Source organism: Mastigoproctus giganteus, chromosome 14, assembly GCF_048544385.1.
Source record: "Mastigoproctus giganteus isolate SK-2022 chromosome 14, ASM4854438v1, whole genome shotgun sequence".
Taxonomy (NCBI): Eukaryota; Metazoa; Arthropoda; class Arachnida; order Uropygi; family Thelyphonidae; genus Mastigoproctus; species Mastigoproctus giganteus.
In genome coordinates, this window is record NC_143588.1 from 38,667,525 (window position 1) to 38,691,174 (window position 23,650).

The following is a 23,650-nucleotide window of genomic DNA, read 5'->3' on the forward strand; positions in this document are numbered from 1 at the left end:
GGTTATGCTATTAGTTAAGAAACACATAAAAACCAAGGACGTGAAGCCAGTCGACATCGCTGGACAGTGCAGTGTTGAGTCAGTTTGGTGTGACATAAGCATTGGGAGATCAAAATTGAGAGTAGGAGTGTGCTATAGGCCTAATGACTCTGATGAGTATAATAAGGAACTGTACAGGGAAATAGAGTGGGCCAGTAAATCAGAGAGTCTTATAATGGGAGATTTTAATTTCCCAGATATTGACTGGAATTTGGGGGCTGGTTACTCACACACTAGCAGGGCTTTTGTGTATTTATTGGATGATTGTTTTCTACATCAGCATGTTCGGGAGGCAACTAGAGGGAGTAATACTCTTGATTTGATTATCAGCAGTGATTCTTCATGCATTAAGAATCTGCAGATAAATGAACCACTAGGTGGCAGTGATCACAGTGTGCTGAAGTGGGATTTACTCAAAGAGGTAACTACCATTAGGGGTAAAGAGAAGGGTTATTGCTTCCGTAAAGGCGACTACGATGGACTGAGACAGTATTTAAATTCTATACAGTGGGACCAACTGATGATGTTACCAACAGCAAATTCAAAATGGGAAGCATTCAAAGAACTTATCTTGGAAGCTACTAGGCTTTATATACCAACTAAGAAATATTGTTCAAGATTTAGGCCAAAATGGATGTCAGATGAACTAATGAGGCATATGGCAGAGAAGAAAAATGCATGGGATACTTACAAATTAACACATGACACAGAAGCCTATGATAGATACAAGTTGATATGCAACCAAGTTACAAAGGAGGTTAGGCAGGCGAAGGCAGATTACGAGAAATCCTTGGCAAGGGATGCAAAGAAAAACAGCAAAGAGTTCTTTACTTATGTAAACTCTAGAAGGAAGGGGATGAATCAGATTGGTGCTAGAACGAGTACAGAGAAGGGCAAGATTGGTGAGAGGAACAAAGGGGTTCTCTTACCAGGAGAGGTAAGGGAACAAAGGGGTTCTCTTACCAGGACTTGGATGTGGGCCCCGTGGAAAGCCTGGCCTTTGCAGATTACATGATTTTCCTTGTAAAAGGTAACTCACGAGTGAAGGAGACTAGGCATCTACGAGGTGATCTGATGGAGGTGTAAAAGGCTTTGAATGGTTTAAGCAGGCTCAGTGCTGATGGGATATTTTCACTTGCTGAGATTAAGAACCTGAGGGAGCATAGATTCTAATTGAGGAAAGACAGTTGTAGAATAGATGTGTGGAAGTTTGGCTTTAGCCAGTGGGAAGTTGATTGCTGGAATAGACTTCCATCTTTTGTAATGGAAGTTGATAGCTTAAATAAATTTAAACTGACTCAATAAACAGCTACCTTACAGACAGAAGTGTCTCAGTACGCACAAGGTTCCAGGAATTGACATGTCCTGTGAATAAAGGCTGCCTGCAGGGTTCAATCCTTGGCCCTTTCTTTTGGAACATTGTTCTGGACCAATTTCTGGCCTTGGATGTGGGCCCCATGGAAAGCCTGGCCTTTGCAGATGACATGATTTTCCTTGTAAAAGGTAACTCACGAGTGGTTGTAGAGCAAAGATCAAAATGCCGCCCTCTTGCAGCTGCAGGAGTGGGCACAATGCTCAAAATATCGTCTGAAAAAACCAAACAAATACTTTTAAAAGGCAATTTGGACATAAGAAAACGTCCACAAATCAAAATTAACATAACCACTATAAAAATGGTAACAGAACTAAAATATCTTGGAGTGGTCTTTGATTCAAATTTAACTTTTTAACTTTTTACCCCCATTTGATCTACTTGGCGAAGAAAGTGAGAAATTATGCAGGTATGATTGCCAGGATCAGTCGAGCAGACTGGGGACTCAAAAGGAAGACCCTGGCAATCATATACCGTGCAATGTTCCTACCTGTTATCACCTACGGAGCCGGTGCGTGGTTCATCCGCTCGGCCATAGTAAGAAATAGGAATAAATTATAATCGATACAAGGGACAATACTATTCACTATTACCAGAGCATGTCGCACAGTAAGCACACGTGCACTACAGTTGCTGGCCGAAACTCTCCCACTTTACCTGGAAGTAGCCAAAAGAGGCTTATATTATAGATTTAAAAAGGGCATAGCCATTGACACAGCCAACACCTTCAATGATGAAAGAAAAAGAATAGCCACAAAGCTCCACGAGCTATGGCAAACAAAGTGGGAGCAGGAAACCAGAGGTCTGGTTACCAAACGGTTTCTGCCACGGGTGTCAATGGTTAGCCCAAAGCCATCTAAGTGGTATGCCCCTGGACTTTTTACAACATTTATATTGACAGGTCACGGCTCCCTAAAGGTGAAACTAACCTCCTTAGACCTGACTGATGACCCAAACTGCATCTGTGGAGAAAGTGAAGACTGGGCACACATTCTATATGAATGTATAATATATGACATCCCCAGAACAGAGCTAATAGCACAGATTGGTCCCCTTCCCAGGGGAGAAGAACATCTGTTCATCATAGAAGAGCTAAATTATAAAGCTTTTACATCTTTCACACAGAAAGTATTCGAAATGTGCAGAGCAATGCAAAGAATGGCAATTCAGCCCCCCAGCAATTAAACAATAATCAATAGTAAAATTGCCCAAGTTTCCTACCACGCCCAGACGATGACTTAAAAACTGTCAGGATAGCAGTATTCTGCACCCTGACAGAAACCTGACATGACAAACCTCCCCAGGACTACCCTGCCATGTGTAGGAACCTGGGGCCCCATGCCAAAAAAGTAACCATGTAGGGGAGGGAGATGTACAGGGGGCAGATTAGCTGAAAAATATCAGTAGGCTAGTAGCAAAGGGATGCAATGTAGAATGATTGAATGAATGAGAATGAAAGACAATGAATAGGCTGGGAACCGAGTGAACTAGGAATTATCGTAAAAGGGAATAAATGGCAGTTTTGGTGAAAGAAAGAGTGACCTAGCATGAGGGAAAGAGAGAGTGAATGGGAATGAGTGGAAGAGCAAATGTAATTGGCAGAAAGAATTCAAAGTTAAAAATAACTTACATCACTTTATATATACTGTACTAACAAACATTTACTAACCACATAAACACTATCACTGCATTCTCCCCTGGCCTGCAAAAAAAAAAAAAAAAACTTGTGGCTAGGCCTGCACCACAACTGAAGAATAACAGTAAGTTGAGGTGCCCAGAGAGTGCAGTGCAGAAAGTAAGTGTTGAATAAATGAGATGAGAGCTAGAAGAATGAATAAAAGTGTAAGCATGTGAGAAAAAGAACACAAACCATAAATGCTACAGTTAAGTACACAACTAACCTTAGTTTTAATTAGTATTTAAATTTACACTACACATCATTTCATCCCCTCCTGGTGTGTGAGAAAAAGATGAATGAGTGAAAAAAAAAAAAACTATATATATATATATATAAAAAACTTGGAAAAAAATTATAAAATAAGAAAAAAGTATTTAAAAAATAAATAAATAAAATAAATAATAAAAATACATAAAATAAATAATAAAAATAAATAAATAAATAAAAAAAAAAAAAAAGCGAGTGAGAATGCAGATTATGAATGAAGTAAATGTGTGTCTCTCCCACCCCCTTGCCTGGTGGGTTCCCCACTGCAGCTAATATATCCCACCCCCGGAGCGGGATGGGCAGCTTAACCTTCATACTGAATTCGACATTCCTTGGACATGACACTGACGAAGACATTCTACGGCTTTGCTGCCAACGGCGATCTGAACTGGGTACTCTAACCTGGTTCCCTTTAAAACCCCATCCCCAGATAGGGGAGGGAGGAGACGATCTCTGTCTCCTCTCCTCCCTGCCTCTACCCCCCATACTTTGCCTGGTGGGGCTCGTCTCCACTGACCTCTTTGGGGATGCCTACTCTATCGTCCCTATTCTTCTATCTGTTTTCCCCCCAGTCTTCAGTCTCCCTCCCTCTCTAACTAAATCGACCGAGTACACCTTAACAATGCCGCCAAATTCTAATCAACGTCTAAATTCCACCGGTTTCGTGTAAATCTCTAAGACAACTAACACTATTATCTTTTATCTAGCGTATAGCCTCACATGTCTAAATTTAATAACATCAAAATTTTGCCCGAACTATTTGGCCTTTAACACATCTCTTTAGTGTTCAACCCCAACCAGCGATTTCCTAACAGCAATGCCATTAAGCATTAATGTCAAATGCAATTTTTTTTTTTTTTTTAATAGGTCCTAGCCACTGAAATCCCAGGAAACTAGGTGGCAGGACCTGCCAGAGCAATTTGTTGTGATACTGGATACTCCCGGCTAGCCTCCACGTGGCAGGGTTGGGCAACGTCGGGCCCCACTAGGGGCCTGGTGGCCAATAAGCCGGATAAACAATGGACACAACACATCACACTGCCCACACACTTTCAAGTCTCTGGCTTGACAGTGTACTGTCCTCGATACAGCGAAACACACGCAGAGATGGGAGAAATCCCAGGTGCCTTCCGACACGAACATACCTTACCTTATTGTCCATTAGCTCAAATACTCTACACGGAAGCAGGTTTACATTCCAACAATCAGTATGGTTTTAAGCAGGGCAACTCTATGGAGGATGCCATGCACCACCTGCTGACAACAGTTAAAAACTCAGAGGAGAAATACATGTTGGCAATCTCCATTGACTTTGCTGGGGCATTTGATTCACTCTGTTAGCCTAGTATTCTTAGGAGACTCTGCCAGGCAAATGTCCCACAAAACCTCTATAAGGTAATAAACAACTACCTTACAGACAGAAGTGTCAGTACGCAGAAGGTTCCAGGAATTGACATGTCCAGTGAATAAAGGCTGCCTGCAGGGTTCAATCCTTGGCCCTTTCTTCTGGAACGTTGTTCTGGATGAATTTCTGGCCTTGGATCTGGGCCCTGTGGAAAGCCTGGCCTTTGCAGATGACATGATTTTTCTTGTAAAAGGAAACATGAGAATGGTTGTAGAGCAAAGATCAAATGCTGCCATCTTGCAGCTGCAGGAATGGCCACAAACGTACATGCTAAAAATATCACCAGAAAAAAACCAAACAAATACTTCTAAAAGGCAATTTGGACATTAGAAGACGTACACAAATCAAAATTAATACAACTACTATAAAAATGGTAACAGAACTAAAATATCTTGGAGTAGTCTTCGATTCAAAATTAACTTTTTATTCCATTTGACCTACTTGGCAAAGAAAGTGAGAAAATATGCAGGTATGATTGCCGGGATCAGTTGAGCAGACTGGGGGTTCAAAACAAAGAACCTGGCAATCATATACCATGCAATGTTCTTACCTGTTATCACCAGTGGAGCCAATGTGTGGTTCACCCGCTCAGCCATAGTAAGAAATGGGAATAAATTAGAATCAATACAAAGGACAATACTTCTCACTATTACCAGAGCATGTTGCCCAGGAACCACATCTGCACTATAGTTGTTGGCCGGAGCTCTTCCACTTTACCTGGAGGTAGCCAAAAGAGGCTTGTATTATAGACTTAAAAAGGGCATATCCACAGAATTTCTGGAGATAGCCCTTGATACAGCCAACATCTTCAATGCTGAAAAAAAGAGAATAGTCACAAAGCTCCATGAGCTATGGTAAAGTGCTAGCAAGAAACCAGAGGTCTGGTTACCAAAAGGTTTCTGCCAAGAGTGGCAATTGTCAGTCCAAAGCCTCTTATGTTGTATGCCCCTTGACTTTTTGCAACATTTATACTGACAGGTCACGGCTCCTTAGGGGTGACTGATGACCCAAACTGCACCTGTGGTGAGAATGAAGACTGGGCACACATTCTATATGAATGTATAATTTATGACATCCCCAGAACACAGCTAATAGCACAGATTGGCCCCCTTCAAAGGGGAAAAGAACACCTGTTTATCATAGAAGAGGAAAACTATAAAGCCTTTACATCCTTCACACAGAAAGTATTCGAAATATCCAAAGAATGGCAATTCAGCCTCCCACCGATTAACTAATAATTAATAGTTAAAATTGCCCACGTCTCCCACCATGCCCAGACGATGACTTAAAAACTGTCAGGATAGCAGTATTCTGCACCCAGACAGAAACCTGACACGACAAAACAGATTGACCTGGATAACCACAGGACTACTCTGCCATGTGCAGAAACCTGGGCCCCCCCCACACCAAATAATTACTTATTTAGGGGAGGGAGTGTAGAGGCACCCAGGGAAGCAGATTAGCTGAAATATATCAGTAAGCTAGTATCAGGGGGATGCAATGTAGAATGAATGAGAACGAACAGTCTGGGCACTGAGTGAAAAAGTGAATTAGGAAGTATGGAAAAAGGGAATAAATGTCAGTTTTGGTGAAAGAAAGAGTAACCCAGCATGAGGGAAAGAGAGAGTGAATGAGTGGAAGAGCAAATGTAATTGGTTGAAAGAATACAAAGTTAATAATAACTTGCACTACTTTATATAATCTAAGAAACATTTACTAACAACACAAACACTATGACTGAATTTTCCCCTGGCCTGAAAAAACCTTGGGGCTGAGCCTGCACCACAACTAAAGAATAATAGTAAGTTAGCATTAGCATTAGTAGAAGCATTTGATGCAAGAAAGCAAGCTTATGCAGCATCAGCCAAAAAAAAAAAAAAAAACACTTCCACTTCACCCCTCTGTTCGTTCGAAATACCTGTCCAGCCTAGCCTTAAACTTATTTCGGCTATCAACTTCCACGACAAGGGATGGAAGTCTGTTCCACCAACCAACCACCCGCTGGCTAAAGGCAAATTTCCGTATGTCTATCCTACATCTATCTCTCCTCAATTTGAATTTATGCCCTCTGAGGTGATTATTCTGAGCAAGAGGAAGAATCCCATCAGCATTGAACATGCTCAAACCATTCAAGGCTTTATACACCTCTATCAGATCAGATCACCTCGCCGGTGCCTAGTCTCTAGACACTGCAATTTGCAAAATTTAAGCCTATCTTCGTAAGAGCAACCCTTCGTTCCATTCACTAACCTTGTTGCCCTTCTCTGTACTCGTCCCAGCAGCTCTACATCCTTCTTGAAATGAGGCCTCCAGACCTGTATACAGTACTCTAGGTGTGGCCTGACCATTGCCTTATACAAGGGAATAATCACCTCCTTATCCCTGCTAGAAAAATTCCTATATATCATTGACAATACACCATGAGCTACTCTTGCAGCCCATCTGCACTGCTCAGAGAACTTCATATCTGCCTGCACAACCACCCCCAGGTCCCTTTCATTTCATTCTCTACCACTGTCAGTGTAGTACCACAGAGTTGATACGTTGCTCTGGGGTTGCTGTTTCCCATATGTAGTACTTTACATTTGTCAATGTTAAACTTCATTTGCCACCTCTCAGCCCATCTGCTCATCAACCTTTCCAGATCCTGTTGCAGCAGCATAGTGTTAGTAGTGTCCTTGACAACCCTGCCAACCTTCGTATCGTCTGCACACTTGGACATTAAGCTTGATATACCATCATCAGTATCATTTAATACTTACAGAAAACAATAATGGACCCAACACTGAACCCCGAGGGACTCCACTGATAACATTAGTCCACGATGAGTAGCACCCATTGATTACCACTCTGTCTTCAGCCCCCTCAACCACCCCTCCTATTACCACTCTGTCTTCACCCCCTCAACCACCCCTCCTATTACCACTCTGTCTTCTCCCCCTCAACCACCCCTCCTATTACCACTTTCTGTCTTCTCCCCCTCAACCACCGCCCATAGTAGCAATTTGCCTCCAATGCCACACTGCTCCAGTTTGTGCAGCAGTTTTCCATGTGCAACAGTATCAAAAGCCTTTCTAAGATGCAAGTACAGTCCATTCCGTTTATTTGGGACACATCCGGACTAGTGCATTTTGGCCCGATTAAGCAACTCTCCCAGTTATCCGAAGTGTCACGTGAATAGTTAAAAATATAACGTACCCCCCCCTTTACAATTGGTTCACTGTACAATTAAATCACGTTACGATGGTGATCCATCGTAACGTGATTTCATAGGTAGCATGTTTTCTGTAAGTAAAGTACCGTTCACTATATGATGTGCAGTAAGCGACGGTCATTGTGATCACGTTTGTGAATTGAATTTTAATTCTATTAAACAGCGATTCTAATTAGCGAAAATAGGAGGAATATTATCCACAGGCTATAAAAGCAAAGATATATTAAGCAGTAATTTACCTTTTATTACCTTACCAATTAAAAAATTTTAATTAAAATAAAATTTAAATGATACGTGAAAATCGGAATAATTAATACGTACTAGTTGACATTTCTGCTCACTGACATTTGTGGGTGGGGGTTAAAATTTAAAACAGTAAAAAGATAAGCAGTCAATAACAAAGAACACGGCGCACACACACAAATTGCAAGTAACATGATACGTGCAAGAGAGAACGGAGAAAAAAAAGGTAAAGTGCAGCCATTATCAACCCACAGCAGGATGGAAGCCTCCTCAACAATTCATGCTGAGGGAAATGGACCATAATCTGCCATGCTGGTCCAGTGTGGGTTGGCAGATCGACCGTATTCAGCAGTCAGGGGCTTGAACCCCGGTCTACTCAAAGAGCATGTGCTACTGCACTCCCGCTCCTGACTACTCGACTATGGAGGCACTGAGAACAGAGTAACGAGTTACAAAGTTTTAAAAATATGAATGAAGAGATCTGAAAATTAATTTTTTTTATATGATTGAAGATTTCGTGGAAGTGTAAACACATTTCACCATAATAACCCACAGAATTCCAGCTGTCGGTATTATCGCAAATTCAGTAAGATCGAGTTTACTGTCCATTTATGATAGATTTCACTAACAGAAAAGCCCAATAAATAGGGGACTGCTAATTGTTTTTATTGTTTTAAGGTTGTGACCTACAGAATTTCGACCGAACCACGTGGTACCGTTGGAGACAATCGTAGTGTAATCTCCAATGCTGCGGTCTCCTGCCTCGATTAAATGGCATGCTGTCCTAATGCTAAATGAAGTAAACCCTGGCTATTTTCTCAATTGGTTTCTGTTTTTTAAGATTTTCACCAAATAAACGGCTGCCCCGATTCGGTGGCCCAAATAACCGGAATCCACTGTATATAATATCAAAGTTATTCCCTGCATCCAGTTTTTTTTGTGACTGCATCATAGTATCCAATCATATTGGTCAGGCAAGACTTCCTCTTAACAGAACCATGCTGTGTCCGAGCTATAACTGAAGTCTTATCTAGATGATCCTGCAGTGCTTCTTTAACCAGTGCCTCCATTAATTTTCCTGGAACAGAAGTTAAACTCACAGGTCTGAATTACTTGTGTCAGCCTTTGATCCTCCTTTGTGAAGTGGGGTCACATTTGCACATCGCCAGTCTGTGGGTACCTCCCCTGAGTCAAAGGAACCTCTCATAATTATGGCTAAGGGTTTGCTTACTTCCTTTGCTGCCTCCTTTAATATAACTGGATAGATCCCATCCACCCCAGGTGCCTTTCTTGTCTTTATCTTCAACAATTTCTCTTCCACTTTATTCTCAGTTATTACAAGATTCTCTAGCTTACTGCCAGAGTTGAATACACCTCTGGCATTCCCCTCGCTGAATAACTCCTCACGTATGAATGTCGATGCAAAATGTTCATTTAGTTTGTTAGCTACGTGAGCAGGATCATCAACAGTTGATCCATCGATATCAAGTGGATCTATCTGATTCATCCCCTTCCTTCTAGAGTTTACATAAGTAAAGAACTCTTTGCTGTTTTTCTTTGCATCCCTTGCCAAAGATTTCTCGTAATTTGCCTTCGCCTGCCTAACCTCCTTTGTAATTTGGATACAGATCAACTTGTATCTATCATAGGCTTCTGTGTAACGTGTTAATTTGTATGTATCCCATGCATTTTTCTTCTCTGCCATATGTCTCAATAGTTCATCTGACATCCATTTAGGCCTAAACCTTGAACAATATTTTTTAATTGGTATGTAAAGTCTAGTAGCTTCCAAGATAAGTTCTTTGAATGCTTCCCATTTTGAATTTGCTGTTGGTAACATCATCACTTGGTCCCACTGTATAGAATTTAAATACTGTCTCAGTGCATCGTAGTCGCCTTTATGAAAGCAATAACCCGTCCCTTTACCCCTAATGGTAGTTACCTCTTTGAGTAAATCCCACTTCAGCACACTGTGATCACTTCCACCTAGTTGATTCCTTTATCTGCAGATTCTTAATCCATCAAGAATCACTGCTGATAATTGATGTATTGATATATTACTCCCTCTAGTTGCCTCCCGAACATGCCGATGTAGAAAACAATCATCCAATAAATTCCCAAAAGCCTTGCTAGTGTGTGAGTGACCAACCCACAAATTTCAATCAATATCTGGGAAATTAAAATCCCCCATTATAATAAACTCTCTGATTTACTGGCCCACTCTATTTCCCTGTACAGTTTCTTATTATACTCATCAGAGTCATTAGGCCTATAGCACACTCCTACTCTCAATTTTGATCTCCCAATGCTTATGTCACACCACGCTGACTTGACACTGCACTGTCCAGCGATGTCCACTGGCTTCACTTCCTTGGATTTTATGTGTTTCTTAACTAATAGCATAACCCCTCCTCCCTTCCTATCCTGTCTATCCTTTCTGTAGACATTGTACTCCCCAAATTCCAGTTCTGCATTCCTTATATCTGTGTGATGCCACATCTCTGATATCCCAACAATATCTGCCTTTGATGTTTTCAGCAATACCTCAAATTCATCAAATTTATTTACAAGTTGAGGTGCTTAGAGTGTGCAGTGCAGAAAGCAAGAGTTAAACAAAAGAAATGAATGCCAGAAGGATGAATAAGTGTAACTGTGTGAGAAAAAGAACACAAACCATAAATGTTACAGTTAAGTTTCAACCCTAGTTTCAATCATTTATATTCTTACTTATTTAACTATTATGCTTTAGTATTAAATTTGCATTACACACTATTGCATCTCCCCTACGCCTGGTGTGCGAGAAAAAAGTTGAATAAGTGAGTGATGGAAAAAAAAAAAAAAATATATATATACACACATACAGGGTGATTCACTACCAGTGCGACAAACTTGCAGGAGGTGTAGGGGGCACAAAGATGAATCGGAATCACATAGTATTGCAGGGCCCGAAATGCCTTCGTCATGCGGTAGAGGACGTTGAACGGGAGGTTGCGGAACAGCGATCCCGCTGGAAGTCAGCATTTGCGAACCGGTTCCTGAGGCAGTAGGATGGACGAGTATTCAAACATTGAACTGGCCGACATGCACCTTGCGTATGGAGCTGTGGACTGTAACGGGCATGCTGCTCTGCGCTTGTACCAGGAACTTTTCCCGCACAGGCATGCTCCTCGTTATACGATTTTCGCACGTGTGCACAGAGGTTACGTGAGACTGGTTGTTTCACGAGCGGTACCATGAATCGAGAGCGAACGACGAGGACACCAGACAATGAGGAGAATATCCTACGTCTTGCAGAAGGCAATCCGAGTACGAGTACTCGAGCGATAGGCCAATGATTGGGTATTTCCCAATCCACTGTATGGAGGATACTGTCAACAAACCAAATGGGTTCATACCATCTGCAATGCATCCAATCATTGGAGCCTGCGGATTATCCACTCCGGAGGACTTTTGCTACTTGGTTTCTTCAGCAGAAACGGTTTGCAAATGCTGACTTCCAGCGGGATTGCTGTTCACGAGACCTCCCGTTCAACATCCTCTACCGCATGACAAAGGCATTTTGTACCCTGCAATGCTATGTGATTCCGATTCGTCTTTGTGCCCCCTACACCTCCTGCAAGTTTGTCGCACTGGTAGTGAATCATCCTGTATATATATATATATATGTATATAGTTTGATTGCTTAGATGAATTAAATTTGATTGTTTTATTGATTGTTTTAATATTTTATCCCTTGCTACGTTAATGCCATTGCCGTTGGCAATTCGACAATTATACGTGCTTGATATATTTTAGTTTGATTGCTTAGATAAATTAAACTTTAGTGTCTATTTTCCACTGGGTATTAGGGTGTATCCTGAACAGGAGATTTTGTTAGCATTTCAAGTCTAACATATTCCTAGGGGTCTGTGGTGGCGTTCAAATTATATAATAAATAATAATAAAAAAGTTAGTTCTAATACTAATTATTTAATTTTAATTAATGTTATTAATCAATACTAAACAATACTAAATAACATTCCCTTATCTGGTCATCTATCCGCTACTTCTTCAGGGGCTTTGAGCGGATCGATAGCCAGTTTTAAAGGAATGTCTCATAATTACCCGTTTCTGTTAACTCCTTATCAGTTTTGCCTTTTAGTGAGATTTTTTTTATCTCCTTTAGATTATTTAATTTATTAAATAATCTAAAGATATTTTTATGCTAATTTGTCTTTCAGTTTATTTTTAAATTTCTGAAAATTTTTAATACTTAATTTAGGAATTCAGCAAACTGGTATAGGAGAAACAAAGCCCAACGGGTAATTATCGGAATAAGCGAGTGGAGCTATACTTATCTGTCCGGTGGTGGTCCCTCAGTAAAAGAGGGGTTAGTTCTGTTCACTGTTTGTTTCATCCTTGGTTTGGTTTTTAGTGCGCAGTCGCGTCTATTGTTGCTTGATATTGTTGTAAGGTGATATTTTAGCAAGTCATCCGATAAGTGGGTTGGTTCCTACGTCAGCCGGGGTGCGGCCTGGGTGGGGGTGGGGGGTTTGTTTCCGTTTTAAACTCCGTGGTGAACATTAATTTGAATAAAACATGATATGTTTGTATTTTATTTACAAGCGTTATTTATTGTTATTTACATAAGTTGGTTTGCTATCCCTTTGGACTGGGCCGGTATAGCTTTTCTAAGGCATAACAGCCCGTTTTGTCCTCGGGGATAGCTATTTACATATTTACAGCCTCCTGTAAAGTGAATTTTACCTTGCGACTGGTTACCCATAGATTAATTTTTTATTTTTATTTTTATTTTGAAGGGTGGGTTAATATAGGAAACCGGATTATAGTGCGGTCAGAGGACGAGCCTCCTCTGAGCGTAAGAGATCCGGACCTTAATTTAGGTTTTGGTATTACTTTGTGATTTAGATATTAGATTTTTGTTATTAATAAGTGTGGCCGCTTTTATGTGGTGTTTGCTGTAATTGTAGGGTATATTGTTTTTTGTGAGTGTTTTTATCAGTTTGTTAATTGCTTTTGTTGTGTTTTCTGCATCACTGCATATTTTTATTATTCTGGTCGTTTGGTTCCTAATTGTGTTTCCGTATATGTGTTTTGCAATGTTGCTATCCCAGTGGATGAGTTTTATAGCTGGGAAGTTGAAGTGGTCTCTTTTGTCATAATGTTTAGTTTCGATTTTGTTATTGTTGATAGTAATCTGGCTGTCTAGGTAATATGCTTGTAAGTTGCTGTTTTGGTTGGTACGTTCTATGCTGAGGTCGGTAGGATATATTGCTTGGGCTAGTGTTTCAAAACCATCGTGGTTGATGATTAGGACGTCATCAATATATCTGAACATGTTAATTTCTTCTGTTATGTTATTTTCGAAGTGGTGTAAATATAGGTTGGCAATCGCACTGGAGCAGCACGATCCCATGGCTATTCCTCTGGTCTGTAAATAGATTCTGTTTCCCATCATTACGTAGTTATTTTTGACGTTGAGATTGACTAAATCGTTCCAGTATTGTTTTTTACAGTTTAAACTAATTTGGTGGTTTTTGAAAATAGACTGAAAGGACTTTGATTAAATTGTCATGTGATATGCTGGTGAATAGGTTTTGGAAGTCGTAGGTGTATAGGCTACTTATCTTATTGCTTTTGTTTTGGATGTAGTCTAGATATGTTTTGTTGCTGGTGATTATTTTGGTACTGGTTATTTCATTTAATATAATTTTAAGTTTGTCTTTAAATAGGTTACTGGAAACTTTTGTATAACTGTTTTTCCCTGCTGTTATGAACCTTTTGCCGGTGGGTATTTTGTGGAATTTTGGGATCCAGTAAATGAATGGGTATTTTGTGATTTCTATTTTCAGTTTTAGTTTTTTGTGTAGTGCTATCATCTTCTTATTGACGCTGTTAGGTGTGGATACTATTTGTTTGTATGTTTCACTGTTATCCATTTCTTCTTTAATAGTCTCTATGTAAAGGTTTTTGCATATTATACTAAAGTTGTTGCTGGCCTTGTCTGTGTTCGTTATAACGAATTTCTTCTGCAGTTCTTTGGTCTTATATCTAATGACTTTCAAATTGTATTGTTTGACTTGATTTTTAACTGTTAAGACATCTTGGATTATTTTCATGATTTTTTCCGTGGTAATGTTTATCCATATTTGGAATGCCTCTATGGGTGTGTTAAATTTGTTTGCAGTTTTGAATGCGAATTGCAGTAAATCCTTGTATATGGATTTATGTGTGCTAAATAAATTGGTTGGGCTATTGAGTCTGAATTTTGTTCCTTTTTCCATTATTTCTTTTAGTGTTTGATCTTCTATAATGCTGAGGTCGCCTGTTATGATGTGTTTGTGATGTGGATCTATGTATTTTCTATATTTGCTATCATTGCAGTGGCAAAGTTGTTCCGTACTATTCATATTTTCGATTGTATTTTTATAGTTACACATGGTTATGCCTATTGGTTTTGTGAAACTGTATCTGACTTTAATATTAATGTTTTGAATAGGTAAAAACCCTTTTGTGTTTTCCATAATGTCACGGAAGTTGACGTAGTCGAATGTTCGGTTCAGGAATTTAATGATGCAGTATTCTTTAGTGTCAATGTCTTTGTAATCATCGCCGATTCTGAATTTGAATACATCTTCTAGTGTATGGTTGAGGTGTATGTTCTTAATCTTCAGTTTCTGGTGAATTCTGCTTAGTGCTTTAAGTTTGCTGATTTTAAGTGAAAATAGGATGTTGTGTATGCTTCTAACGTTAATAGGTTCCGTGTCCCATTCTGTGATGAGTTTATCGAAGTTGTTTAGGCTTTGTGATTTGCTTTTATTATCTTCGTCAATTTCTTGTTTGATTTTGTTGAGTTTTAAACCATTTTTTTGCCAGTCTTTGTAGAGCTGAAAAATAGTATATGTACATTGTCCGGGGTTTGTATATGTGAAGTTTCTTCCATTGAATCTGTTATTGAGTCCGTATGGGTATAGTGTTTTGTACATTATTATTAACATGTCCTCCATGTTTTCTCTTTTAGCGGTATTTTCTATTATGGCTAAGATCGCAATAGTTATATTGGTGAATTTGTGTTTTTGAAAGTGTTTGTATTCTATTTCATTGGTGTATTTTTCTGTGGTATTGGCTTTTGTGGGGTTTTCTCCGTATTTCTTTATTTGTGACCGATGTAGATTTATTCTTATGTGCAGTTCTGTGCTGGTTTGTCCTATGTATTGTATTCCGCATGTTTTACAAGTAATTAAGTAGACTACATTTTTGGTGTGACAAAATTTTGGTGCGTTATCGTCGTTTTGTTGGTGTACTCTGTGCATTTGTGGGCATGTTTTGCATAGTTTATTTTTACATTTACTGAATGCTAGTTTTTCCTGGTGTTGATAGATTTCTCCGTAGCTTTCTTGTGTGGGTTTTTAAGGTAATCGGGTCCGCTCGGTTTTTTGTTAATCACTTTTGGTGTGGCGGCATTGCATGCTAAATGACCGTTTTCAGGAATTGTCGGGTCCTGTGTGGTCATGTGTGATCCCGGGGTGCAATTTATGCTGTGATACCCGTACAGCATTTTACTTTTATTTGTATGTTTAATTAATTTTCGTTCATGTTTAATTAATTTTCAATTTATTTTGTAATTGTAGGCCCCGGTTCCTTGTGGTTACTCCGTAATACCCTTTGTCTTATTACCATCTTTATTGGTAAATTTATTGGTAAAATTTACTACTGGCTGTAGTCCCAGTAGCTGTTTAGCAATGCTAGGTACTATCAGGTTAATATATTTTGTGTTTTTATTATTTTAGTTAGTTTCTAATTGATTGTTTTAATATTTTGTCCCTTGCTATGTTAATGCCATTGCCGTTGGCAATTCGACAATTATACGTGCTGGATATATTTTAGTTTGATTGCTTAGATGAATTAAATTTGATTGTTTTATTGATTGTTTTAATATTTTATCCCTTGCTACGTTAATGCCATTGCCGTTGGCAATTCGACAATTATACGTGCTTGATATATTTTAGTTTGATTGCTTAGATAAATTAAACTTTAGTGTCTATTTTCCACTGGGTATTAGGGTGTATCCTGAACAGGAGATTTTGTTAGCATTTCAAGTCTAACATATTCCTAGGGGTCTGTGGTGGCGTTCAAATTATATAATAAATAATAATAAAGTTTTTATTATTTTAGTTAGTTTCTAATTGATTGTTTTAATATTTTGTCCCTTGCTACGTTAATGCTACGTTAATGCTACGATAGCAACATTGCAAAACACATATACGGAAACACAATTAGGAACCAAACGACCAGAATAATAAAAATATGCAGTAATGCAGAAAACACAACAAAAGCAATTAACAAACTGATAAAAACACTCACAAAAAACAATATACCCTACAATTACAGCAAACACCACATAAAAGCGGCCACACTTATTAATAACAAAAATCTAATATCTAAATCACAAAGCAATACCAAAACCTAAATTAAGGTCCGGATCTCTTACGCTCAGAGGAGGCTCGTCCTCTGACCGCACTATAATCCGGTTTCCTATATTAACCCACCCTTCAAAATAAAAATAAAAATAAAAAATTAATCTATGGGTAACCAGTCGCAAGGTAAAATTCACTTTACAGGAGGCTGTAAATAGGAGGCTGTAAATATGTAAATAGCTATCCCCGAGGACAAAACGGGCTGTTATGCCTTAGAAAAGCTATACCGGCCCAGTCCAAAGGGATAGCAAACCAACTTATGTAAATAACAATAAATAACGCTTGTAAATAAAATACAAACATATCACGTTTTATTCAAATTAATGTTCACCACGGAGTTTAAAACGGAAACAAACCCCCCACCCCCACCCAGGCCGCACCCCGGCTGACGTAGGAACCAACCCATTTATCGGATGACTTGCTAAAATATCACCTTACAACAATATCAAGCAACAATAGACGCGACTGCGCACTAAAAACCAAACCAAGGATGAAACAAACAGTGAACAGAACTAACCCCTCTTTTACTGAGGGACCACCACCACCACCGGACAGATAAGTATAGCTCCACTCGCTTATTCCGATAATTACCCGTTGGGCTTTGTTTCTCCTATACCAGTTTGCTGAATTCCTAAATTAAGTATTAAAAATTTTCAGAAATTTAAAAATAAACTGAAAGACAAATTAGCATAAAAATATCTTTAGATTATTTAATAAATTAAATAATCTAAAGGAGATAAAAAAAATCTCACTAAAAGGCAAAACTGATAAGGAGTTAACAGAAACGGGTAATTATGAGACATTCCTTTAAAACTGGCTATCGATCCGCTCAAAGCCCCTGAAGAAGTAGCGGATAGATGACCAGATAAGGGAATGTTATTTAGTATTGTTTAGTATTGATTAATAACATTAATTAAAATTAAATAATTAGTATTAGAACTAACTTTTTTATTATTATTTATTATATAATTTGAATGCCACCACAGACCCCTAGGAATATGTTAGACTTGAAATGCTAACAAAATCTCCTGTTCAGGATACACCCTAATACCTAGTGGAAAATAGACACTAAAGTTTAATTTATCTGAGCAATCAAACTAAAATATATATATATATATATATATATAGTCTAACAGAAAAAAAAAAGTATAAAAATAGAATGCAAGTTGAGAGAGAATGCAGATTTATGTATGAAGTAAATCTGTCTCTCCCACTCCCCACTGTCAACGACGAACATATTCTACTCCCAGAGCAAGATGGGCAGTTTGACCCTCCTACTGAAATCGACACAACATGCTATTTGGCAATCTGAACTGGCTACTCAAGACCAGTTCCCTCTAAAACCCCATCCCCAGGCAGGGGAGGGAGGAGACGGGTCTCTATCTCCCCTCCTGCCCCCCATACTTCGCTTGGTGAGGCTCGTCCCCACACACCTTTGGGGATGCCTACTGTATAGTCCCCATCCTTCTATCTGTTTTCCCCACACTCTAACTAAACTGACTGAATACACCCCATTAACAATTATGCCAAATTCTAATCACTGTCTAAATTCAACCACTGTCTCGAAAATCTCTTTTGGCCTTTCCAAATTAAAGGGTTCACTCCACCCCTCCCCCTTTTTTTTTTCCATAAATAGGGCTTCTCACTAAAATCCTTGGAAAATAGGTGGCAGGGCCTGCCAGAATACTTAAATAATCTACTGGGTACCTGACCTGCCTCCTCGTGGCTTGGTGTGGGCACAAAGGTGGGTCCCAGTAGGGGCTCAACAGCTAAATGGTCAGAGAAACAACAGAACATACACTACACAACATTCCACTCCCCACACACTTTTTAAATCTCTGGCCTCCACTGAGTTCTGTGTCACAAAAACAGAGTATACAACTCAGAGGGGTGCCTCCTTAGCCAGGTGGGAAGGAGCAGCAGTGCGTAGCACACGCTTCTTGATTAGACCGGGGTTCGAGCCCGTCACCACCAAATACGGAGGATGCGGAAAGGTCAGGGAATGACCACCACATATCCCAGAGCAATATGGCCTTAGTTGCTAATTCTCCTAAAAACCAAATAACAACAACAACTCAGAGGTGGGGGGAAATCCCTGGTGGCATCAGACAATTAACACACTTTACACTTGTGTATCTATGTCAACTTCCTTAGATTTTATGTTTCTTAACTAACAGCATAATCCCTCCTCCCTTCCTTCCTTAGATTTTATGCTTCTTAACTAACAGCATAATCCCTCCTCCCTTCCTATCCTGTCTATCCTTTCTGTACACATTGTACTCCCAAATTCCAATTCTGCATCCCTTATATCTGAGATATCAAAGACATGGCACCATGTCTTTGATATCTCAACAATATCTGCTTTGGATGTCTTAAGCAGCACTTCAAATTCATCAAATTTATTTACTATACTCCTAGCATTGGTGTACATGCAAGTATACTTGCACCTGTTCTTACTCTTAGTTTCTCTAACACAGCTTATGTCTTTACTTGTTTCACTTGCTGAGATTAAGAACCTGAGGGAGCATAGATTCAAATTGAGGAAAGATAGTTGTGGAATAGATGTGGAAGTTTGTATTTAGCCAGCGGGTAGTTGATTGCTGGAACAGACTTCCATCTGTTGTTGTGGAAGTTGATAGCTTAAATAAATTTAAGGCTGAACTAGACAAACATTTGGAGTGACTGGATGGGTGAAATGGGAAGGCTTTTTTTTTTTTTTTTTTTAGGCTGATGCTCTATAATCTTGCTTTCTTGTATCATATGCCTCAACTAATGCTAATTGTAGGTGGGGGGGGGGTGTGGAATGGTGAACCTGCCAGTGTTTCTATCAACTATTTTTTTTTTTTTTTTTTTGATAATTTATTATTTATTGATGTGTGAAAACAACTTTGGTTTATCTGGTTTATTTTATCTATAAAATTTTCAGACTGAAGTAAACCTATTGGTAACAAAAATTCGAGACGGAAATGATGCTAACTCAGTCCCTAACATTGATTCCATAGAGTAAGTAGTGGCATGAGCATAAAACGTTACATTGTTCATACTTAAATGACATTAATGATGGTAACTCTGTCACTAACTTTGATTCTGTAGGTAAGTAGCAGGCATGAGCATAAAACATTTAAACATTACATCGTTCATAACTTCAGTTTTAGTTGTTCGATTTTAAAAATTTAAACGGTTTTGATTTTCGTCAAAGATGTTTTCACATAAAATAAAACCTCTTTCATGCGTACAGAGTACACATGCAGCTTTATTATTTATTTCAAGTCTGAGACACAGATAAGGCACCATAAACATGCATGTCATATGATAATCAATCAGTAACAATAATAAATAATAGCTAACCACATGTAAAGGAAATATTTTTTTAAAAAAGTTGAAGCAAATTCAATATTGCTTGTGAAGTATAAAACATATATAAGCGGGTACAAAATGTTAAATATTTAACATATGAGTTTATGTTAAATATTTTTCCAGTATTGTGTACTTGCACAGCTTTGTCAGAACAAGAAGGAAGGCCTCTGTGGAGTACAGTGGAGTATCCACTTGAGTCATTCTAAATCTGCTCTAGATAGAAGTGCTTCAGATAGTGGAAGGCTGGTGTCTGGCAATGGCCTCTTGTCACAGTCTTAATCTAGTACTCTCGGAAGGAGAGGTAAGTGGTGTTCTCATGCAGGAAGCTTTTGCAGAATGAGAAATGACATGGAGCTGGTTGCTGGTCATAGAGTGGAAATCTGGGATCAAGTGTTATTATTTGGTTTTCTTTCTTTCATGCTGTTAACATATCTTCTGATAGAGGGAGGGGGGGGTCAATCCATTCCAGTATGTAAAGGTCATTAATTGGTATCGTTTTGAAGCATCTGGTCACTAGTCTGCAAGTTTAATTTAGTACGGGTTTAGTTTCATAGGATGACAGGATGTCGCCCAGGCAGGACTGGCATATTTTGCAGTCATAAGGCTAAAGAGCCTTTGTTTTTTGGTGTGTATAGGTTGGCTCCTCATTTAGTTGATGTGAACCTCTGAAGGATGTTGTTTCCAGCTCCAACTTTTAGTCTGGTTTTATTTTTTTTTTGTCTTTTAAAGGTAAGTGTGACCCAGTGTGACACATAGGTGGATTGGGTGCTTTTCAGAATTAAGCTGGATGCAATTTCAAGAGATGTTCAGTGGCCTGTTAGCATCCTTGTTTTTAAGGTGAAAAGAAGCTGAGTTTTGTTTGGATTTACTTGTAAGGCTTTTTTTTTTTTTTTTTTTTTTATAATTGTACTTGCCAATGTTTATTAAGACTTGAGTCAAGGTGTTTTCATTAGTCTGAAAAATCTTTAACCTGTGCTAAATTGTGTCCATAAAAAAAAAAAAAAAAAAAAAAGCTCCGTGTTCTTCAAAAATGGGCTGGTCCTTTGTGTAGATGTTAAAGAGCAAAGGAATTAGAACACTTCCTTTGGGTAGGCCTTTTTTCTGGAGGTGCCACCTGCTTCTTTTTCCCCACCAGATCAACAAAGAATAGTCAATTCTCCAAGAGGCAGCAGATTAAACATAACAGCTTTAAATCTTGTGCAGAAATGGGCAGTGGCAAACTGTGTCATAGGTGGTGGAGAGGTCTACAAAGGCAGTCCCCTGATGAGCATCTCTTCAAAAGCTATTCTCAATAAATTGTCAAGTTGAGGATCTCTGTGGTACAGGATCTGCCTGGTCTGAATTCTGCCTGTTAGGAATTAAGATCTTATTGATTTCAGTTGTGGGATTCTATTAAAGATAAGGCTAAGGGGACTAAACAGAAGGGAAAATGGGTCTGTAGTTCTTAATGTCAAATAGAATTTTTTAAGGAAAGCCACAAGCTTTAAGCTTTAAGGAAAGCCACAAGCCTTCCATGGCACTGAATCATTGGAATGGTTAAAGTTCTTAGTCAGTTGTAATAAAGTTGTAGGACATAATTTGATTAGCCCATAAAGTTGTAAGACCCATAATCAGTCTCTCCACTCTCTGTCTCATAGAAATTCTGTTTCTGCTGCATGCCTTTTCTCTAGCTACTTCCATTGGTACTGTTCTTCTATAATTAACCCCCCCCCCTCTTTTTTTCAAACCAGTCCAATCACTTGCCACAACCAGTCAGCATCCCTTTACTGTTCAACTTCAAAACATTAATAATGGGTTTGTTATCATAAACAAATTTTTTGTTAATACAAAGAACTGAATAGGTGTTTTTTTTTTTTTTTTTTTTAAATTTCTTGCCACATTTTTAGCAAAGATTTCTTTCTTTGGGTTTATGAAACTAAAAGCAATGAGGGAATTTTGAATACAATATATATATAATATACAGTAATAGTTTATTGATTCTGAACTATTTATGTAGTGCTATAAGTCTTTTTGTCATAATATTTGGAGCAACATTTATAGGTTTGTAGGACACTACTGGACTAGCTTTTTATTGATAATGTTATAGTAAATTTTCCAAAAAAAAAAAAAAAAGTTGCAACTGAGAAATCAATAATGATAATTAGAGAATTTTTGTTTACTTGTTTTAGTTACCATTTTAATAGTTTGTTATAATTATTGCCTTGGTTAGATATATAGGGTTAGCATTAGCGTTAGTAGAGAGGCAAAAAAAACACTCCCATTTCACCCCTCCGTTCTTTCCAAATGCCTGTCCAGCTCAGCCTTTAATTTATTTAGGCTATCAACTTCCACAACAAAGGATGGAAGTCTGTTCCACCAACCAACTACCCGCTGACTAAAGGCAAACTTCCGCACATCTATCCTACATCTGTCTTTCCTCAATTTGAATTTATGCCCTCTCAGGTGATTATTCTGAGCAAGACGAAGAATCCCATCAGCATTGAGCATGCTCAAACCATTCAAGGCTTTATACACCTCAATCAGATCACCTCACAGGTGCCTAGTCTCCAGATACTATAATTTGCAAAACTTAAGCCTTTCTTCGTAAGAGAAACCCTTTGTTCCATTCACTAATCTTGTTGCCCTTCTCTGTACTCGTTCCAACAGCTCTTCATCCTTCTTAAAATGAGGCTGTTGTTGTTGTTTGGTTTTTAAGAGCATTAGCAACTAAAGCCGTATTGCTCCGGGGATATACGGTGGTCATTTCATTCCCTGACCTTTCCGCATCCTCCGTATTTGGTGGTCACGGGCTCAAACCCCAGTCTGATCAAGAAGTGTGTGCTATGCACTGCTGCTCCTGCCCACCTGGCTATGGAGGCACCTAAAATGAGGTCTCCAGACCTATATACAGTACTCAATGTGTGGCCTGACCATTCCCTTATACAAGGGGATAATCACCTCCCTATCCCTGTTGAAAAAATTCCTGTATATCTAGGGGTTAGGGCTTGATATATTCCTGTATATCAAGGGTTAGAACTAATTCTCCTGGTTAGATATGTTAGAATTAGAAGATATTTTTCCATTAACTTAACCTTTCTTTTAGATGCTTATAAATTCAGAATAAATAAATAAATGGCTAAATTACAATCAACCAGGATATTCTGCTCTTTTTATGAAACTGTTAATACTGTTATAAATTGTAATGTTTATAGCATGATAATTTACAATAGTAAATTTTGGCATCATAAGTTTTTATATGTATGGTGTATTTATACAACACCCCCTATAGAAACTAATCAATGGATTAACAATATACATAGGTTTGTTATAGAAAAATATTGCCCATCTAATCCTAACATATCTAACTAAGGCCTTAATGATCGTATATTTCTTAAGATTTTTAAAATCTTATGACTAAAAGTGACCTTTTTTTTTTTCCCCATAGGTCTGGCAGTTATCAGAGAACAAAATCATGTTCTTGAATTCTTATAAAATGAAGATTTCTGTGATATTTGGAGTACTTCAGATGTTTTTTGGTGTGATTTTGAGTCTTTTCAATCACTGGTAATTATTAATTTTTTTTTTTAAGAGAAAATGTAGAGTTTAATTTTTTAAAAGA

At 38.5% G+C, this 23,650-nt stretch overlaps 1 protein-coding gene across 2 annotated transcripts in view; it reads left to right on the plus strand.

The window, feature by feature from the left end:
• The window catches only part of LOC150075071 (V-type proton ATPase 116 kDa subunit a 1-like), a 431,757-nt gene that overhangs the window by 248,188 nt on the left and 159,919 nt on the right, over window positions 1-23,650 (plus strand). For both annotated transcript variants that reach the window (XM_090389279.1, XM_090389280.1), the window contains exon 14: window positions 23,477-23,595. In XM_090389279.1, coding sequence (XP_090245405.1) covers window positions 23,477-23,595 — 119 coding nt within the window. The remainder of the gene's footprint in view (window positions 1-23,476; window positions 23,596-23,650) is intronic.